The sequence below is a fragment of the Teleopsis dalmanni genome, chromosome 2 (genome assembly GCF_002237135.1).
Source record: "Teleopsis dalmanni isolate 2A chromosome 2, ASM223713v2, whole genome shotgun sequence".
Lineage (NCBI taxonomy): Eukaryota > Metazoa > Arthropoda > Insecta > Diptera > Diopsidae > Teleopsis > Teleopsis dalmanni.
The window spans coordinates 84,993,071-85,015,505 of record NC_051847.1 but is presented as its reverse complement, the minus strand read 5'-3'; the positions used below and the strand labels follow the sequence as shown (position 1 = coordinate 85,015,505).

Genomic DNA, 22,435 nt, shown 5'->3' with positions numbered 1-22,435 from the left:
TTAAACATCCGACAGAATTTTGTAGATTTTGATGACTTGTGGAGTCAGACCGATAGCTCCGAGCTAGCAGGAGATAAGGAAGGCACTAAATATCAAGTACACGCCAATGCAGTCGATGTTTGGGTACCGCATGAATTAACGCAAAGGAATATGATGAACCAAATTATAATCAATGAAATGCAAACAAATTAAACCATTTCACTAAACTGGTTAAAATTGATTAAATACGATAATACAGAAAACAACAATGATCATCAAAGGCCAGTGACCTTTCATAAACGCATAAAAAGCCTGGATTGACGACAAACAAAGTTAAGTTGAGTATTTGGTGGGATTAGAAGGAAATTGTCTTTGAAAATGGTAAATTCGATTCTCTTCTGCTTGCAGTTCGACCTCAAGCTTGAAACAATTAAGGAAGCGAAAACAAAATTGACAATGCCAGACTCGAAACAAATTAAGCGAACTAGATTAGGAAGTTTTGATATATCCCACAGTGTGGTTCGAACATTGCACCATCTAACTATCGTTTGTTAAGCTCTATGAAAAACTTAGTTAATGGTAGTTTTTCGTTGATAAATCATAAAAGTTCTATAGCGAAGGAATTATTCGGATAGCTTTAAACCGAAAAATGACAAAAGATCATAAATAATAATGGCAAATTAAAAATTATTATAAATTCATTAAAATAAATTTTTAATAAGAAAATTATTGTTCAAAAATATACCAAAAACCCAATATTCTGTAATTATAGAGAAAATACGGGATACTCTGACTATAGACTATAGAGTGACTATAGAGTATAGAAAAAATATTATATACTGCAGTTTTTCTTTTACTTTTTAAACCGTTACAAAAATACTTAAGTGTTGTGTAAGATATTAAAACATGCAAGAATCCAACGCACTTCACAGGGGAATTTGATGTTACCCAGAAATTGTATAGGCTTTTTTGTTCTGGCAGAATAAAAAATTGGATTGATAAATGATGTGTTAATCTTTCATGTTCATAAGAGATATTTTCTTGTCTAAAGAAATACATGGCAAATTCCAACACTACTATATAGGAGTATTATCATCATAACAGCAAAAGACATCACAATCGTTTTGCTTTGCTACTCTCTTATTCTTTACTGACCTATCGTAGTCACTTATATTCTCTATATTTGAACAATTAGTTTTGCAATATTCTACTTCAGAGTACCAATTATCTTCAATTATAACATTTGTTATCTTTAATAACAAATGTTATTATATATAGACTTTCTAGGTCTATACGACGCATATACCAATACTACTATACAGGAGTATCGTCATCATAACACCAGAAGACAAAACAATCCTTTTACTTTACTACTCTATACTAAAAATTTACTGACCTATTGTAGTCACTTATATTCTCTATATTTGAACAATTAGTTTTGCAATATTCTACTTCAGAGTACCAATTATCTTCAATTATAACATTTGTTATCTTTAATAACAAATGTTATTATATATAGACTTCCTATGTCTATACGTGGCATATACCAATACTACTATACAGGAGTATCGTCATCATAACACCAGAAGACAAAACAATCCTTTTACTTTACTACTCTATACTAAAAATTTACTGACCTATTGTAGTCACTTATATTCTCTATATTTGAACAATTAACTTTGCAACATTCTACTTCTGAGTACCAATTATCTTCAATTACATATGTTCTTATGTATAGACGCAGGAATATTATTAAAAAACATATGTATCCATATGTATCCTGTCAGAATTAGTAGATTAAGTAAATAAAGTAACCCGTAGAGCTGGGCTCATTAAAAGTCAACAATAAATTCATAATTAATTACTGCATGTCGTGTAAGTTCGGAGTCCTTGAACTTCAACTCTGAGCAAAGCAAAAGAGCATAACAATTTGTTTTAATGAAACTAAAATCAAGTTTTGATCCTTTCCATACACGCACAGCTTTCCTTCTCATAACAGAATTCAGTCAATCCTTCAAGAATTTTGTATATAAAAATGAAAATTGGAACAACATAAGTACGGGTATTTATTTTTATTTAAGCTGTTAAATATATTATTTAAATATTATATACATTTCAGTTTTTTCAAAAAGGATTAGATATTTGATATATCATATTCTGCAAAGGATTTAATTTGAAAAATTTATAAGAAATAGAAAAAAGGAAAAGACAAATTTGGCAGTTGGACTTATTGAATTTGGCAGAGACATGCGAACTTCGTGCTTGGTAGCAATCCTAAAAAATGGAGAACATAAAAAAATTAATAAAAAAAAGTTTAGTAATAGAACATTGTAAACAAAAAAAAACCAAGACATGTCAGCTTCAAGGACGCGTTAACCGCAGCAAATGCTCAAAAATCAAATTATTCATTTCAAGTCGAAATTGTCACGTTATAATTTCGATTTACTTCTATTGAAACTAATAAACCATTTTTATATCCTGCAATCAATCGAAATAACATAAGTATTTGCAATATTCGCAAATTTGCCAATTCATATCGGCCTACATTTCTGTATAATGGCAAATTTAAATATTCAAAAAGAAATAACTTCTGTAAAGAGATGGGTGAGACCGAGTCCTACTATACACTGATAACTTCATTAGGCACCAATATTTAATTATGTAAAAAATCATTATTATTATTATTATTGGCATGTTCTATTCTTACATAAAATAAAATGAAATAAGAACTTAACCTAACTATAAAATTCTCTACAAATGTCATGTATCTTAGTTCAGTGAAGAATTTGACACTTTTATACTATGTTCAAACACTTCTTATTTTACATATATTTTAGCTAGTTTCTATAGCTTTTCTAATTTCTCTGTTCAACAGTCTATTTTATCATACCGACTAAACTCCACTACTATTTCCATAGAATCGTTTACTTAGCCGGAAAGCTATTGTAGCACTATGCGATTTAGATTGGCTTCATCAGAAAAGTTAATGATTTTGCCATAGATCAATAACTGCCCAAGATTAATTTTCTTTTATTGGTAACAATGATGGATGCTTCTTTCTGAAATTACTGACAATCGTTATTAGTTCTGCTTGCTACAGATAAGGTAGGATTAACTCATCCGTTTCATTAACCACTATAGCCAGGTCAACCGGATAAGCAAAGACTTCATATCGCTTCAAATCCGTGAAGAACTGAATTTAAGTGTCTATGACATGATTTTATTTTTCTACTTCCTTACATATATCTTACCCAGTTAGAATAATATGTTAACTGATTAAACTTTGTTGGTGTGTTTGGCATATTAAATTGCTTTAAAGGAAATGCTTAAGTGTCGTCTGTAAAACAAATAATCAAACATAATAATAATAAAATGTTATTGTAGAACATATCTGTTCTAGAGTATCAATGTAAAAAGATTTTATTTTAAGCGTATGTTATATATTTATTTTTTATATATTTTTAATCGGAATGTGTTCTAACGGTTTTTTTTTATTGGAATTATGTGTCAATTATAACGTTGATATTATTTGAGAAGGGAACCTCTTCCTGTGCAGTTCATGTTCCTGCTTATTATTAAGTAATTTCATCATTATCAACAAAAATAACTTCATTATTTTTAAGAGTAGTTTTCATATCACATAATATCTGCTAATGAAGAATCCGTATCTTTTATGAATATAGAATTATTTTTAAAACTCTAAGGAGCACTTAAACTCACTATAAAATATTTTCCTTTTTCTTATTTATTATTTCGAACTTTTTTATATATCAACAGTAAGAAAACATTTATTTATTACATTCTGTTATCAAAACTATGATACCACTACGATACCATTGCATGTCATAGGAAAATCTAGCCATACTTAAAAGCATCATTGGTTGTTTTTTAATGTAAGTGTGGAGAATCAATATAATTGTGTGGTGGAATTTTTATAACTGTCACAAAGCATCCAAAAGTATCAACAAAGAATTAATAAATAAAAAAAAAATTAATTTATTTGTGAAGAATACATGTATATATATACTTTATCATATTTATTTTAAAATGATAATGACATACTTTCCTCAACGCTGTTTAAAGCATCAATAAAGCATAGATGCTATTGTGATTCTTTTGGCATCGATGCCAAACTGCTGGGATGTTATAGAAATCTGTTCATTTTTTACCATGTTTCACAATGCAACTTATATACCAAGCCGCATTAGGCTGCGGTTACATTGCATGCGAATAATGTCTGATTTGCTTGTTTTGAAAACAAAATGAATGGTAATGGTAATGGTGTGTTTGGGGATTTCGAGTTAGGCTAAGGGCCTTATGCACTGTGACCAGTTTGATGTATTGTGCACCCCTTTGTATTTAGATATTTAGTATCTCGAGGAATCGAACCAGCTCCTTCAGAGGGAGTTTTCGAAGGTCTTCATCTTTTAGTTGGTATGCACATAAAGTTTTGTTTCTTTAGTGGCCTAGTGCATCATAGTTGGTGATCCATAGACTCTTCCTCATTATAGCAGAATCTGCAAATATTGGTATCGGATATACCTATTTTGTGTAGGTGTTTGTTACATACGGCGTACCCTATTACTGCACCAGAGAGTGACTTTAGACTCTTCTTGTTTAGGTTGAGAGCGGTGTTTACTCTTTTGACATCAAAATTTAAGAATTCTTTGAAATGATATAGGCCGTCTATTCCATTCCAATATTCATTGATATTTTGTTGGTTCCATTTCTTGCTCTCCTGTTTTATATTCGTTTTATTGAAGCCAATGTAAGGAGTTGGACCAATGAATGGTTCTTCTGCCCCTTATTTGGCATAAAGGTCCGCCTTTTCGTTGTCTTCGTGTCCTTCATGTCCGGGTACCAAAATCAGAGAGACCTGGTTGTGGGTGGCCAGTTGGTTGAATGCATTGTAACACTCCATAAGAACTCTATAAAACAAAATGACGAGTAAAGATGTAATATATTTTGAGGAAAATTCGTTGTCAAGTTATTTATTAATTTGAAATAAGAAAATATGAATTTGGTTGCATGATTTTTATTCTACAAAGTATAAAAATGGAAAGTTTATCTATACCTCAAACAATGAAATTAGCAAATCACAATCCATTTCCTAAAAGTAGTATATTTTTTCAAATTTATTTCCATTTATTAACTTAAAATTACGTGAAAACCATACACACCTCCAAATTTCACTATTTACACCTTGAATTTCAAATAAAATATTTTGTTTAATCAAATATTCGTATGAGAAAGACAAGACGTCGCGCGAATATTTCTCCACAACTGTAAGCACTTACATATATTTACATGCATTTGATTTGTTCGTACGAATATGCAAGACAAAATTCGCATGCAATGTAACAGCAGCCTTACTTGTTATTTTATGGTAAAGCAAAAATATATGGCAAGACGTAATCAATCTTCATGTGACATTATAATGGACTGACAGACGATAATACCTAATTTATGGCTCGTGGAGACATTTGGTCATAACATATATAATCTTATGACATGTACACGTTAAATAAATATTTTTAATTTTTAGTACTATTTTTTAAACATGCAATAATCTTATTCTACTGTTCCAACCTTAATATATTTTTAATTTTCTCGAATATCAGCTATTTTGAAAACACATTTATATATATTTTACTTTGTTCTGCACTTGACAGCTAAATTTTTATCTTTTCAGCGATTTTACTACTTTTTTAACAAATTACCAAATTAGCGTTTAATATTTTACTCTGCAACCCTCTATCGAATTAAGTAAAAGCCGAATGCAACGTACCGTCGTGACACGTCAAACAGTCGCTTTCACATTTGTTTTTGATTAGACGTGTTGGTGGTCTTCAGTTGAAGTTGGAGTTTCTGCAATAAAATTCAATAAGAAGTTTTTAATAAATTATAAATAAAATGTCGCGTGTTTTGTTCACTGTTTTGCTGATCTCATTATGGACTGCCAATGGGCTAGCTGCTACATGCACCAAACCTAAAGTTACTGTTAATGCTTTCAGTACACAGGATGCGACAATCCTTACTACTTTGGCACACGTTGGAGAGTTCACTTTGACTTGTGGAAATGGTGAACAGCCAGCATTATTCGCTGAATTCCCTTGTGGAGCTTTAGTCCCAGTAGCTCGTATTGGCGATAATAAATACCAGGTGCGTTATATATCTTATGAATTTTGTCAGGAACTTCTTTAATCCATTCTTTAATTGATGCTATAGGTGAGCTGGACAGAAGAAATCAAAAAGGGTAGCAGTGGAAACGTTGTTGTACGTCTATTTGATGAAGATGGTTACACCGACATTCGAAAAGCACAACGTGACGGCGAAAGTATCAATGCAATCAAATCCTTAATTGATATTTCAGTTCCGACTAAAGGTGCCTACAAAGGACCCTGGGTTAAAGCTGAATTGTTAGCTGCTGTTGTTGTTAGTGCAGTAGCTTATTTTGCTTTTACAACAAAAAGCAAAGTGCAATTGTAAATATTATTATGTGATATAAATATGCATTTCTGAGAAAGATCTGTAAACAACATCCTCTGAATGAAATTCATTCATTAATTCATACAGTCATAAGCCTTGATATCAATAAAGAAACATTGTTTGTACTGAAAAATATGATTTTCATTCAATAAATGAATGCAATTGGAAAAAAGTTTGGAGTTTTCAAGGAAATTATTCTCGAAATAAAAGTTAGAAACTAAAAGTATTCTACAAAAATTAAATAAATTTTTCAGTTCTACATATATTTCAGAATTTTATATATATTTATACTTCTATTTACATGTTCTTATTTTTTATTTTATTCTTTAAGCTCTACAGTTTAAATATCAACAAATTTATTTGCCATTAAGACCAGATTCCTCGTCGGACGAAATATCAATCATGCTTTCCACACGTGATGGAGACATAACATACACAAAGTGTTCAGTTGCACCTTCATTTACTGGATTTTGTATGCAACCTCCTTCGTTCGGAGGTGGTGGAGTATCAATGCTACAGTATTTAGAATTGCCATTCATACCATCGTCTGGCGCAATAGAACCATTGCATTCAATTGCGTTCTCCAGTTCCAACTCAATATCACTGACAATGCGCATACAACGCATTTTAGCTAACGATTGAAACTTCGTTGGCATGGAGCGTACTGTTTTTGCTAAACTAAGGAAAAATAATGTATTGGCATCCAAATCGCGATTCGCTTGTAATATTGCAGATATGTCAATATCGCTTCTATCATTTAATTTTCGTACTTTGGGTTGAGGCGGTTGTACGTTTGGTGTTGTAGCAGAAAAGCTGAGATTAATGGCTGCAGTTTGAGGAGACGGTTGTACACGACGTATTTTGTTGCTCGACGGTGCTTGCGCTGACTTAGTTGAAGCAGGTGATGATATAACCGGTACTGATGAAACCGTATTTTGGAACAAATTAAGGTTGGAATGGGAGCCCAGCTCCTTTTTAAAGGTATCAGCTGATGCAAATAATTGAGGCTCAATAATGAGGCAACCAACACTATTCGAAGTACTGCTAGCCGTTATTGGTAATGCAGATTTGATAATGTTTGGTAATTGAGGTTGGGGAAATATTTGTGTTGGCATAGTTGTTGCTAGCGTAGGAAGTGTGGGCTGACTTAATACTGATTTGCACAACTGTGGTGGCAATGGTACATGAGGCAATGATGGTACCGGCAACAATATTGTACCAGACGCAGTGTTATTTATTGAAGCTGTAGTTAAAGATCCAAAACTGCTTATCGATGAATAAGTTGAAATCCCCGTAGATGGTGTGAGAGAACTTACAGCTGGTGGTATTATAGCTATTGTTTGAGTAGTTGTAGGTGCGTTTTGAATAGGTGCAGTGGTAACTGTAGTTGATATTCTGCTTATATCATCCTCTAAATTTGTTGATGCTTTTGTTAATACTTGATAACCTAGATCGCATTCATTATCTTCCTCTTCGCTTTTTGTCTTTACATTATTGTTCGGATTTCTACATAAAACAAGAATAAATTAAAACCAGTTAATAATTCAGATAAAGAGATCATACCTGCCTGGACCTTGATAAGGTCTAAGAAAAACCATATGTTCTGCATGAGCCCAAAATTGATATTTTTTAGATGTTTTGGTTCCTGTACGAAATGAACGTAAATACTTGGTGTAACTGTCCCGTAGATTTTTCCATTTTCGTTTCGCCGCATCTTAAAAATAATAATAATATATTTCAATTAAAAAATATATTAATTTATAACAATTAAATTATGTAAATTTTCAACTCATATTTCAATCATATTTAACAAATCAGATTAAATAAAATTTAAATTAAATTGTTATATACAGTTCTTGTTTTAATTGAAAATACTATATCAATGTGGTATATATATTCTTACATTTATGGTATATATATTTCTACATATAAAAAGACGAATTGTTCTCAAAATATTATGTTATTCCAATAATTTTACGTTTCGTGAGAAACAATCGACAAGTACAAATACTGAATTTATAAGCTCATATAAAAAAAGGTGTTTAACAATCAGCTGGTAATGTGAAGGAACTGCCCTAATGTCCTAATTAACACATATCTTGGAATATGGGTACCATTAAATAGCTATTTTAAACATGGTGTGCATTAACAGATTAAAAATGGTACCGTAGTCTGTATAATTAGAATATGGTTGTTGTCGTCTGTTACTTTTATATACATTTTAAATCTGTGTAATCAGACCCCCTTCACTACTGTGTGTCCAAGCACCAACAACAGTCTTATATTCGTAGCATGACTTAAGTGAATATATCATAAAATACTTCACTCCATCTGTTTCTTGATATCGTGAGTACTAGGTATAGGATGGCGCTTAAAACCTCTATATGGATAATACGAAGCAGGCGAAGTTTCTTATATAAAAGAAAACTAACCGTTTTTCAAATTTTTTTTAATGATTATTTTACGATAATCACTGAATTTTTACATGAATCATAACCGCCGCTCCTAATGTATGGGAAGAAAAATTCTCAGTTTTTCTTCATCCACCGATAAATCACATGTACATATATCTTTCCATATATCTTTCTTTAAATGTTAAATTTCTACGATACTTTGTTGTATTAAATCGATTTAGCCCTATGGATACAACTGTTTAATATTATAGTAATATCAAACAACTAGTTTCTTCCTGTATTAATGGAGGCGTTAGACTAATCGTTGATGCCGGCGAGACCGACCATCTGACACCTCTTTAATTTCTTAGAGTTAGAAAGCAGACATTACATACGCTGCAAAAATAAATATATATAGTTTGGTAAAAAATTATCATAAATTTAATAAAAAAAATTCTTGAGGAGACGGTTGTACATGACGTATTTTGTCCCTTTGTATTTGGAGAATCCATAACTTTAAACTTTTATTGCAACTGAAAATCGCAGTATATTATGTATTATAAAATCGCATTATAGATCAAAGACTGCTTTCTGAGAAAACTTTGTTCAATGCCAGGTTAAATCATAGAAAATTAAAGCATAGAACTCATTTTTAAACAATATAACACGAAAATATATGTAAGTAGTCTGTGTTATGTTATGTTCCAGATATCACAAAATCTACAGGTGTCAGAAAGTTTCTATTACATATTTAAAATGTTATAGTTAACGAAAATATAACCAGATCTCGCAAATAAAGATCAATTGTGTAGAATATATTCGTATATATCAAGGACAATTTAACAATCGTAACTTCAGTCTCAAAATTGACTTAGTTATACATTAAGTTAGCACAATTGATGCCTTAAGTTATTTTACATTTTATTTTATTTTTTAAACTATTCCAAAACTTCTCTTACGCTTTGAAAAACCTTCTTTGGAATACCACGAACTATTAATACTTATTTTTAATGTACTGTAATGTTTTGTATAACTGATATATATGTAAATAACATAGATGATACTCCAATCAATATACCCTAACTTAAAAAAGCATAGTTGCTTCTAATATTGTATTTTTGTTTATATTATCATTGCTTCCAATATGTATTTTGCTTAGCTGGTATTCTTCTTAAACCACAAGTGTTTATGCTTTTGGAATGTTTATGTCTAATAAGCATAATTATTGGAAGCAACGCTAAGTTTTTCAATTGTGACATATTAAAACCCTTTTCAGTCTAAAATAACGATTCAAATAATGAACACGCGTTTTTGTTTTTATTTAAGATATACAAAAAACCGTTATTTGCAATCAATCATATATAAGCTACGAAAATCATAGAGCCGAGGTCAAAGTGGTAAAACTCGCTGTGGCGATGACAGTCTACTGATCAGTGGGCAGCGGTCACGAAAAATTGATAATCTCTTTGAACCAAATATATAGAAAATGCAAATGTAACAATATTAAGACTTTGTACTATAATAACCTACGAACTAAGAAGCCTGACGATCATCACAAACATAGATGTGTGAAATATAATATCTTTTATTAACCGTACAGGTTGGTGATTGGTTGTAGGTTAACTAAATAGCGCCAATGCACTCCGTAATCACTACAGTTTTCACTACTTGCAGAAAATGGTATGATCAGCCAACAATTATCACAAAAACTTTATTCCAAAGAATAAGTATGTGTATAAATTTTCGATAGACTGTTTTAAAGGAAGAGAAGGTTCTAAAATAACAAAAATTTGCATTGCGTATTACTTGAACGGTCCCTAATAAAATTAAAACAAATAAGTCTTTACTGAAAATTTATATAAAAAAAATGTATAATTTTATGTCCATATATTATTATATTATATTATTATTATAATATTACTTATTATGACTGCGTGCGAGTTCGAGAAAATTGAGGTAAACTAAATTGAAATTTTCTAGGGATTTTTTGCACTGCACTTATATAAATATTTATTTATTGAACTTATTTATTATTTTCGTTTAAAAGTTTTCAAATTTATTTATTTAACATCTTATAAAATTTTCACAATAGTAACACCTTATTTACCTAATTTTTATCTAATTTACTCTACTCGAAATTCTGATAAATACTAACATTCGCTGCCATACCGACATAATTTACTATTTCCCTCAATTTACCATCCTTTTATTTGAACTCACATACGGCCTATATTATGGACGTTTGCGAGTTAGGCTAACTTGATGCTTAACCAAATGGGAGATTTTTTGGGATTTTTTGCACTGCACACATTTTGCCATTTATCAATATGTATCGACACATCACGAAATTATCGGCACAACTTAGAATTTCACTCATTTAGAACGCAACTTAGCCTAACTCGTATACGTCCTATATTATTACTTATTATATTATATTATTACTTATTATGTTATTATATTACTATAAAATAATAATAAAATTATGTGTTGCTCATACTTTTTTATTAAATATTTTTCTGTTTTTGTTTTTGAAAATCAAGTGAAACTTTATGAATTTATTTTTATATTCTTTTCTATTATATTAAATATATAACAAAAATGCATTTATAATCTATAGTGGGCCTAATATTTTCTTTAATAACTCTACTAATAACGTATTGCATTATAATTAGTATGTGTCAATTCCTTGATCGTCAATTCCTTGAAAATCGCATATGTGAAAAAAGTGGTCACAAATTTAAATGTTACGATTTCGAATATGGTAACACTGTCAAAAATCAGTCGTAAGCACAAGTGCATAATAAATTCTACCAGAGTTTTGTCGAAGGTGCAGTGGAGTCGCGGTTGTTCTGTGCACTTAGCGTTTAAAAACTTGTAAGATAGTTCGTTGTAATTTTTGATTTTGTTTCTTTTTTTAAACTTTTTTAATATATTAATTTATTTTAAAATTTACTTTTACTTGAAAAAAATCTAAATACACACAATATACAAATCTAATACAAAAAAATTTTGGACATCCCCTTTATATGCCGAATGAAATTGTGATAAGCGGTGTTTTCATCAAATTGGATTTTTTGTAGTATTTTCAATGATTTAGCATCTTTAAAGTCTGATAAATCAATTTGAATTAACTAAAAATTTGTGATAAGTGGTAATTAATTAAGAAATAATAGAGAAAAGTTATTTTATTAAAATGAAATATGTTCTAATGCGTTAATTATAATATAATTAAATGCAAATAATTTCAAAACTTAATTATATACAAAGACAATTAATAATCATCACAAATTATACAATATTTGCATATAGTATACAGTTGCCTGAAGTTTAATTTTTTTTAAATATATTATTTATTAGTATTTGTTGTTACTGGAATGCCATTGCAAGCAACACATTCAGAACAATAAAACTAAACGAGCGCACATAGAAAATAAACAATGTAGCGAAATGCTCTCGTTCTCTTTTTCGCGAGTCTTGCTCGCCTGTAACTTTTACGCAAGTAACGTCATTTGCTTGGATGCCGAGGATTTGTTGTTAGTCTCTTCTTTTTTGTTGTTTACTTTATTTTGTTTTTGTTTTAGTGGTTTTTTGCTTTTTTTTTTAGAGATTTTACATTTTCTATTGTCTTGTGTGTTTTTCTGCACCGTTTCTGTTTCTACTTACCAACGGACAAACCAATTTCGTTGGCGATTTGTGTCCAAACCTTCATTTTAACTTCGACATTTTTATAGTCAGGATTATGCGTGTTATATACAATGTCGTACTTCTTGACTATATCAATAAATTCTGCTGTGTTATCTGATGTTGTAGAAGATTCACTAGCAACTCGCGGCGTTTTCATTTTGAAGTGCTTTCGAAAATCTTATTCAATTTACAGTAAAACTTAACTTAATTTGCTGCACGATGGTTGTTGTTGGATTTTCAAAAATTAAATTCACAATAGCGAGCTGATACACACACATACACACACATGTGAATATACATACATACATATGTAGTTGCTTATTATTATATTAAACTTTTGTCTATACATACAGACACACATTTGTGTTTATATTATATGCACTTGCGTACATAGTTCACATATTTTGACCGCCGTTAAATGCGCTGCTATTTTATTTGCACGCAAAAGTTCCGATATAACGACCGCTTCGACAAAAGTCGGACACTTGAATGATGAGCACACATACACGATGTTTGAAACAACAACCACCACACAAACAGCAAAAACCATCAACAGCAGCAGCAGCACTAGAAGTCCCTCTTCACAATATGTGCAGACGTTAGCTTTGGCGTTGGCGTTGGTGTTGGCGTCGTCGCTGTCGCTTTCATTGCAAAGGCGACAACGTAAGCGCACAAAATGTCGCTGCTTTCCTTTCCTTAACTCCAAACGAGCACTCTTGTTGAATTGCCCGCAGGCGGGTTCTGTTAACGCATCACATTTACATAGCACAAAGTTAGCTGCTATTAGCCAAAGCGGTAAAGGATAGTGAAGTAATATGGAAAAAAGGCATTTGTCGTCGTTATCATATGAGTCAGTTAAGATTGAGGATTCATACATGAATGTACATATTTTAGGCGGCAATAGAACTGTTCTTAATATTATTTTAATTAACTTCTGTAATTTTTGTTTAACACAGTTAGAAGTAACCTGATGCATTTAACCGAACAATAATTCGGTTAAATGTTTAAAGTTTTTTGCACTATACCGCTATGTTATATTTAAGCTTTGTTTTTTTTTCTTTTACCGCCATAAATACTGTTTGCTTTTGCTTTCCGTGCAATTTATTTATAAACATAAACATAATCGCGTACATATAGCATATACATATGTAGATACATACGTATATGCATCTAAATAAACACACAAGCTGCTGTGTAGTTGTTTGCACTAGTGCAGTCGCTAACAATGGGGGCTGCTGGCGGTGCTCAGCCGAAAGGTAAAGTAGTAGAAGTACGGTCGCATATCTGCTATATTATGTTTTTTTTTATTTTTTTATTTTTGCTGTTTTGTTGTTGTGGTTTTCATCAGCACTGTTGTTGTTATCGTCGTGCCATCAACTGCTGTTTCTGTTGTTGATGCGTCGCTTTTATGTTTTTACTTTATTTTTAGTGTTATTCTTGATGCTGCCGCTGTAGCTGCTAGCGTTCTCTGCCTGACCGCTTTACTTTTGTATGCGTGTGTGCAGTTTGCCGTCGTACCTCGCCATCGATCCATTCCGCGTTCTCCATCCTCCTACTTACACATTCCCTACTATATGCACTGCTTGCTTGCTTGCCTGCCTGCCTGCCTGTTTGCTTTTGGTAACTAAAAAACTGTGTGTCGCTACCCGTCAATACCCCCACTTCGCTATAATTCGTACAATGTTGCTGCTATACCCGTTGATATATGTACGTACATTTGTACGTACGTACGTACGTACGTATGTATGTACGTATATTACACTACTCCTGTTTTGTGCACGTTACTTTGAAATGCTCTAGCCCGGCTGTATTGTTGTATTTTGTGTTGCTGCTTCCTCTTGCCTTCGCCATCCTCTTGCAAACCGACGACTGTAACATCAGCGCCAGTTATCGCCCAAACAGTGACAAAAACAATAACAAAAATAACGACGACAACGACTGCGAGTACAACTTGTGCTTTTTAGTAAGCTGACGTTAGCGTACATTGAAGTCGTCGCGTAACCAGCGCAGGCATGGCATGGTGTGAATGTAAGGAGGAATATCAAGCATTAAATGGCATGTTGTGCTGTGCTATGCTGTGCTGTGCTTTGGTTTGGTTGGTGGGTCGTCGCTGCTGGTTCAGTTTGTTACGTTTTTTTTTTTTATATTTAGTTTGTTTGTTGATGTTGTTGCTATTGTTGTCGAGCTAGGCGGCCTATGTGGCAGCGTAACCTTCTGATGGTTTTCGTGCCTGTGCTTAAACAACGGTCTTTTCTTGCAATATACATATGTATGTATGTAGGTATGTATGTGAGTAAGTATTTATCTGTGCATAAATATGTACGTATGTTCTGTATATACATATATTTTTTTTCATATCAAATCGATAAATGTTAAGTGGAGGGGAGTAAATGCGGAAAGAGGGGTTAGTGTAAAACAAAGTCAGCAAACACCGTTTAGAACACAAAAACATACATACATATATACATTGTATTACAAATGAATGCGTTATATACAATAATAATAGTTGTATATATTTGCTTGTTATGTGCATAGTAAATATGTATTAATGTTTTGATATGTATTAAATTTTTTCTATGTATTCGTATTTATATAAATTTAACTTAAAAAACAAAAATTTGATAGTGTGATAGTTTATTTAGTTACTTTAATGATTACATTTTGTTATATTGGACGATCCTCCAGTTCACCCACAGCTCAAGTATCATAAATAATATTTATAGCTACATACATACATATATCAGGAATAACTGGACATAGTAACTAACACACTAATCACATCATGTGGTATCACAACGGGCCATTATTGGAGCACAATTGGTCTTTGGGCACAAGGCCGCCACTCCAGCCTAAGCTAACCTAGCACTAATCACCTCAGTATATACGACAAAAAGATTGGATTACTTATTATGTATGTATGTCTGTACATATTTACTAATGTTGTTGTTGTTAAAGGCCGAATAGATCCATTAAGCAGATAATATGATCTGCCCATCCCCAATGCATTTGCACTCCTAAGCAAGTCCCTCAGCTATCACACTTTCATCACTTGCTGTTGTAACCCGCAAAGATCTGCTTGTGTAGTATGATATCCTTTTGAGTATGGTGAACGACGCTTAATCGTCGAAGTCAACGAGTGGCTCCTTATACTTAGTGCTTGTAGACTTTTCATCGCCTGTTTTGCTACTCTTTATGATAAAAGTACCGTTATCTCGGCTGTTTTTTGAACACATGAAATGAAAGTTCGCAAAAACATTGTGCATTGAATGTTATAAAAAAACAATAAAGTATGTTTCCAATAAATTGATTTTTTTGGAAAATATTTTCAAAGTTTTTTGTACCTCCTGCTTGTAGACTTATGACTCCGACTGCATATTGTTTCACTCTATCTCATCATGAGAGAGAGCACGACTTCAGAGCACTTTCTGACACAATATCCATTTTTCACGATGGACACTCACATTAAACTTAACATTATGGACTGAAAACATGATCGAAATTTACGGTTTTTCAAGAAGTTGTACAGATTTTGTGAAAACGTTCCATTTTGACTATTAACTTCGAGTGCCTTTGCTGTATCATGACAAGGTCTAATGATTAGATTCATTGAACTACACATTGGACAACTGTCGTTGAGTGAAATTGTATTTTGGAAATCCATATTGCTCTACTTCAATATTATTGATTCTTTGAATCTTAAAAGAATCACTTTTTCAACTATTTTGCTTAACATTGGTAATTGATGGAATGGCTGATTGAATTTTGGGAAAGTCTCTTCGGGGCTTTTCAGGTTATTTTAATTGAATAATAAAAATGTTAAAAAGAAAATAAGCCCAATTTGTTATAAGGACACTCTAAATTTCTGACTTCATTTTATTAGCTTAGTAGGTAATGTCGAGAATTTTTCATACATAACAGTAATAATTTCTTTCTGATATCTTTTTTTAATAACTGTTATTTTTTTTTACTCATCAAGGGCATAGATCAATTCTGTTTTCAATATTTTCGTTTGTGTTAGAAGACTTAGAAGTGATTGTTCCGTGAATATCTAATCTGATGTGTTTAGAGTCACTCTCTCTGGTAATGTATTCACTCTCTTTCTCTCTCTACCTGCTTTTCATAGAATATGTCTTGTCATTATTAAACCCTTTAATTTCCTTTGTAATATGTGGTGTTGTAAAAACTTCCCTTCCATTATTGAAGTTTTTACACTATTCTTCTGATTTCGCCCGTCGTTTTTTCTGCTTTAGCCTTATGTGTTTAGTACAATTTCTTCTTTCTGCCTTTAGTTCCAGGACGCATTAGGGAATTCCTCTACCTCCTTTCTATCTCTCTTTTCTTTCTTTCTCTCTCTCTTTTCTTTCTTTCTCTCTCTCTTTTCTTTCTTTCTCTCTCTCTTTTCTTTCTTTCTTTCTCATTTGCTTTTTCTCTGTCTCTCTTTTCTTTCTTTCTCTCCTTTTTCTTTCTATTCTTTCTCTCTCTATCCTTTTTTTCTCTCTTCCTACTTTCTATCTCTCCTTTCCCCTCTTCTTTCTCCCCTCTCTTCTTTTTTCTCTCTCTCCTATCCTTTATCTCCCTCCTCTCTTTCTCCTTTCTGTCTCTCCTTTCTATCTTTCCTCTCTCTGCTTTCTCGGTTTCTCTTTCTTTTTTCCTGTGATTATATTCAACAATTTTCTATTTACATATTTTTTAGTTTAATTTCATAATATACACAAAAATTAAGAATTTGTAAATGGAGAGCATTCAATTATTAATTGTCCATTATTAATGGAAGTGACATGTGAAGATATTTAACTGCGATGCCAGTGCGATTCCAATATTAGTGGGTTATAATAGTTTTGACGCCATCAATTCAATATTGAACCAGCGATTCAATATTATGATATGATTGATTCAATATCAATCAGTTGTTTGGCAAATATGAATTAAAATACATGGAAGCTAATAAATTCAATTTCTGTTTTTTCACACAGAATGTAACTAAATTCGAAATACACTAAAAACATAATGGTCCGATCACATCCCAGGCAATACTATAATAATTTTTTGTACTAGTATTTACATTTTTGCGAGTTTTTAGTGCAGTTAACAAGCAATAGTTAACAAATAAAAATAATATTTCGAATAATCAATGGATTATTACATCTGACATAAAAACACACTTTAAATAAATTTAGTTAAGTTTTGAGATATCAAGGATGAATTATTATTCTATAGCCGTTTATATAAATTTTAGTACTACTTTACTTACATACGATTTGTTTTGAATCTGTTTATAGCGTACCAAAATGTATCAATTTGAGAAACACTTAACATTACTTGGGTTCGACACAAAAATATCAGATTGTGACAGGCAATTATACTTTAAAGAATATGAAGTCATACGTGATCAGATATTCCTTAGTATTTGTCAAATAGATGAAGATTTCCGTGACCTTTTCAATGGCACCTCTTTATTTGGTAATTGAATGTATTCACATAATTTACAAATAATTTGATTTTAATTTTTATAAAAAATTCAGGAAGTCAATCAACTAAGGTTCCAATAAATATACCAGACGAATTCGATGCTATAATTAACTTAAAAATACCATTTTCTTCGTTAGTAGAAATGGAACTAGATGATGAACGGCCTGGATTTATTTATATAAATTTAAAAGATGTTATGGATAAAATGAGTGAAGACGAAACTTATGACAGTCTGTATGATTTGTTAGATGACTTAACGAATGATTATTTTTACTTAGATAGATCATGCCTGAAATATTGGATTAGTAAGTTATTTTGCGCAGGCTTAGAAAATTTGGATTATCGAGTTTTGGGCTGTAATAGAGACGTTTACTTTTTGGAGTATTCTACTCGAGGCTTAACTCACACAATATATGCTCATTGCGATAACCGCAAAATTTTAATTGATTTTGTTCCCGGTATAATGTTTCAAAAACAAAGTTGGATGAAGTTAAATTCGTTTAAGTCTTATATAACGCGAAATAAGACTTGGTATGCAGTTCCGAAGCCTTCATTCGGAAATAAAAGAACAAAATACTGTTCATTTTTGATATGCAATCCTCATGGTGAAAACAAATTGTTGCATGACCGCCAACATTTAAAAGTTACTTTCTGTTTATTGAAGGCACTTTGCAGGTGCTATAAAATGAAACGCTTTAAAACTTATTTCCTTACGACAGCTTTCTTTTGGGAAATTACAAAAAACAAACCTTCTTTTTGGGAAAATAGCTTAAGCGATCTCTTAATTCATGTAAGTATGATGTTATTTATATTTTCTCTTTCATATTTTTGATAAGCATAATAGTTAAAATAATATAAACTTATTTAAAAATAAAACTTTTTTTAAGAAAAACATCAAAAAAATTTTTTTCAGTCATTAAAGACCCAAGTAAAATTTTTTATAAATTTTGAATGCTAATAAATTTAGATGGTCAGATTTTTATTGCCTTTAAATAGGTCAATTTCAAGTCTTCAAACACTTATTACTTTTATTCTTTTTAAACAAGGAAATAATGATTAAATTATTTTGTAAAAGAATCCTATAGCATAAAACAGCAAGTCAAGAAGCTGAAGTGTTTCGTTGAAATCGGAATCGTATCGGCTCAGGTGGTCAATCACATATTTTAAAGAAAGTTTACGAATCGACCCCAATAACATGATGCTTTTCATATCACAGAATCACAGATCTTAAAATCTATTAAGTCAGTTTCCAAAAACGAGATGAATCTGTATTCTTTAGTTACAAATAAACGGAAAGCTTGAAAACGGGACATCCCCCTTTTCACCGAAGCGTATGAACAAAATATATAAAATGCAGTAGAATGTATATTTATATTTTTTGTGTTCTGATATAAGCAATTTAAGATTTAAGCAAATAATTATATTTATTTAATTAAAATTTTTATCCTAAAGTGTCACTCTTTTCAAAAAGTTTCAAAAATTTGTAGTTTAACATTTGAGGTATGTGTTCCTTTTCACTCTTCAAATAGTGAAGTTCACTATGGTATATAGTTTCTTTGTAAAAACTCATTGAGTAACGTGATCTCAGAGTCTATAATTATTTAAATAAACATAGTACAATTATTATCTCAAGATATGACTCTTTATACGTTTTTTTTTATTTCATTACGAACTTTTAAAAAATTAAAACATACATACTAAGTCCCCGAAACATTTGGTTATTTGTTCGGGAACGACTTGCCATCGCCGAGCAAGAATTACATACTTCCTATTTCTATTAAGGTTACCATATTAGCAAATTGCATCGCACTAAGTTGACTTACTTAAGAACGGTGGCACTCTCTAGACAACAACATCCATACCAAAATCTGTACTCATGAAAATGTTGTGAACATTGGACATACATATGTATATGTCTAATTGAGTATGCAGTTTTGAACCAGTCAAAATAAACACTCAAAAATTCATGTCTCTTAATTTTAAGACAATTTTTGAGAAGAAGGTTTAAAACTGCAATTTTCTGTAAAAGAAATTTAGAGTTAAATTAAAATACATATTTATGCGGAGCAGAGATCTCACTAAAACATAACAGTTTATATATTGATGCTAACGCTTTTACCACTATCTGCTTTACTAGAAAAGTAGATTTTTTAAATATGTATACTTACATAAAATATATCCGGAACGCAGACACTGACACTTTCAGAACCTTTATATATTTTTTGTTTCAATTGCGTTGAACTGCTTGTTGTGGTCCAGATGACAGCAGTTCCTAAGTTAACGAGTGGGGCTGAGACTAGGAGCGGTTTGAAAGCACTCACCTTTTCAGACGACCGATCTTCTAATAAGGGTTTAAGACGCAGACGCAGCAACCTCTAAAAATTCAATGACTGACAGTCTGTCCTATTTATTTCATTTTTCTACTCATATATTGTATATTTTTAATGATTATTTTGATTATAGTCTTTACTATTAGTTAGGTCTTGATATAGCACTTAACCAACATTAAAAAATCGTCATAATAGTTTAACCGCAATCATGAAGACGTTGTCAAAGTTTGATTCATAATTGCAAGTAGTTAGGAGTGCTTAGATTTTTTTGAAAATATGACCCATTTTTTTTCATTTTCTACTATCTACGACACTCTCTAAATAGAAAAATTTACATATTTTAAAATTAATAATGATTAAAATAATAAAAAAAGTTATTTAATATTCTTCCTTATATTTAATGTAGATGTTGAATGTCTTAGATGACTATTTTCAAGATGGCGTTCTTCCGTTTTTTTGGAATAAAGATCTAAATCTACTGGATATTTTGAGGGCATCTGAAATAAAAAAATACGCAAAATTAATACGTTCAGCATATAACACTTTGAGTACATATCCAAGCCAACCACTTTTGTCTTTTGAAAGAACTTTGACACATTTTGGTAAAGCTTCTGTAAAAATAGATTATTTCTTTAAAAATTAAAATTAATTATCATTCGCACTATTCTATAGAAGATATCTTAAGATACTATAGTAATCGATTTACAGGATATAAAATGTCGTTATCAGTGCTATGATATAGTAAAATTTATTAATATTGGTATCAATTGTTTTCATAAATATATGCCTTATTTATCTAAGCCGTGTGCGAGTTCGAGTAAATTGAGGTAAAGTATATTGAAATTTCCTAGGAATTTTTTGCACTGCACTTATGTAAATTTATTACATTTTATATGTAAATGTATTTATTGCACTTAAGGTATTTATTATTTTTGGTTAAAAGTTTTCAAATTTATTTATTTATTTATTAAACATCTTATAAAATTTTTACAATGGTAACACCTAATTTACCTAATTTTTATCTAATTTATTCTAATCAAAATTCTGGGAAATACCAACATTCGCTGACATACCGATATAATTTACCATTTCCCTCAATTTACCATCAATTTACTCGAACTAACATACGGCCATAATATGAAAAAGAAACTAGCAGATTACTAATAAACAGACAAATGGTTTAGATCAATGGAACTGATTATTAATGTGTTAAGAACCTTATATAGCAGAGTGTGAATGATACTAGAATTTTGATAAATAAAAAGTAATAGTAGAACTCAGTACATTTTTTGATAAGCGATAAAAGCATATACGTTATCAACTAATGTATAAAATCATACTATCGCTTTTTTAAATCTCGTTTCGCTCTGATTATGTTCCTAGCACCAACTATAACAAATTGTTTTTTTTATTTGCAGATTTCGAAGAACGATTTTAAAAATGAAAAACTTTTTAGGTTTTAAAAAATATTGATGCTTTCGTTTTATTTTTTTTCTTAAAAACAAACTTTTATCTTTTTAGAATATTTAAAAATTAAAAAAATGTATGTAAACTTGCACCACAAATGTAAATAAATGTATATACCTATATAGTTAATAAATACTTTATAAAACATGCATAATTGTATTTTCTTAATTTTTATTGACTTTTATGTACCAGAGAATGCATTGAGTAATCAACACTCGAATCATTGGCTCTATTTCCTTTCGTATATTTAACTCCACCTGATTCCTATATTCAAACTCTTATCATTTCTGTGGCGAATGCTCTGAGTGTTAAAATTTTAACTCGTTGTAGTTCTCTGGTATGTACTGATAAGTTAATCACATTCATACGAATTCATACGAATCAATATGTGCATTAAAAACATATAGTATAGAAGGTATACTTGGTTTTTTATGTGTGTACTCTAAGTGTTAAAATTTTGACTCGTTGCAGTTCTCTGGTATGTACTGATAGATTGATCATATGATTCAAATGAGTCAATATATGCATTAAAAGGATATAGTATACAAAGGCATAAACGATACTGCACATAAATATCTATTATACTAAGGAATGTTTCTGTTATTGCTACAGAACTGCATCAAC

General features: G+C 30.9%; 3 protein-coding genes across 4 annotated transcripts; 2 read left to right on the top strand and 1 right to left on the bottom strand.

The window, feature by feature from the left end:
* The first annotated feature begins 5,778 nt into the window (after nucleotides 1-5,778).
* LOC119680660 (translocon-associated protein subunit delta-like) lies at nucleotides 5,779-6,624 on the top strand. Its single transcript, XM_038093587.1, has 2 exons — nucleotides 5,779-6,141; nucleotides 6,208-6,624. The coding sequence occupies exons 1-2, from the start codon at nucleotides 5,893-5,895 to the stop codon at nucleotides 6,466-6,468; spliced, it is 510 nt and encodes a 169-aa protein (XP_037949515.1). The 5' UTR covers nucleotides 5,779-5,892; the 3' UTR covers nucleotides 6,469-6,624.
* A 143-nt stretch (nucleotides 6,625-6,767) lies between these two features.
* LOC119679489 lies at nucleotides 6,768-12,831 on the bottom strand. The gene is made up of 3 exons (XM_038091871.1): nucleotides 12,525-12,831; nucleotides 8,032-8,182; nucleotides 6,768-7,974 (listed from the first exon to the last, which is right to left on the bottom strand). The coding sequence occupies exons 1-3, from the start codon at nucleotides 12,700-12,702 to the stop codon at nucleotides 6,825-6,827; spliced, it is 1,479 nt and encodes a 492-aa protein (XP_037947799.1). The 5' UTR covers nucleotides 12,703-12,831; the 3' UTR covers nucleotides 6,768-6,824.
* Nucleotides 11,631-21,802, top strand: LOC119679490. 2 transcript variants are annotated; one of them, XM_038091873.1, is made up of 6 exons: nucleotides 11,667-11,735; nucleotides 11,942-12,012; nucleotides 17,825-18,005; nucleotides 18,068-18,804; nucleotides 20,751-20,946; nucleotides 21,763-21,802. In XM_038091873.1, the coding sequence occupies exons 3-6, from the start codon at nucleotides 17,834-17,836 to the stop codon at nucleotides 21,780-21,782; spliced, it is 1,125 nt and encodes a 374-aa protein (XP_037947801.1). In that variant the 5' UTR covers nucleotides 11,667-11,735; nucleotides 11,942-12,012; nucleotides 17,825-17,833; the 3' UTR covers nucleotides 21,783-21,802. The 2 variants fall into 2 exon arrangements, with proteins under 2 accessions (XP_037947800.1, XP_037947801.1); XM_038091872.1 differs by lacking the exon at nucleotides 11,942-12,012 and having other exon boundaries at nucleotides 11,631-11,735.
* Nucleotides 21,803-22,435: the final 633 nt, after the last annotated feature.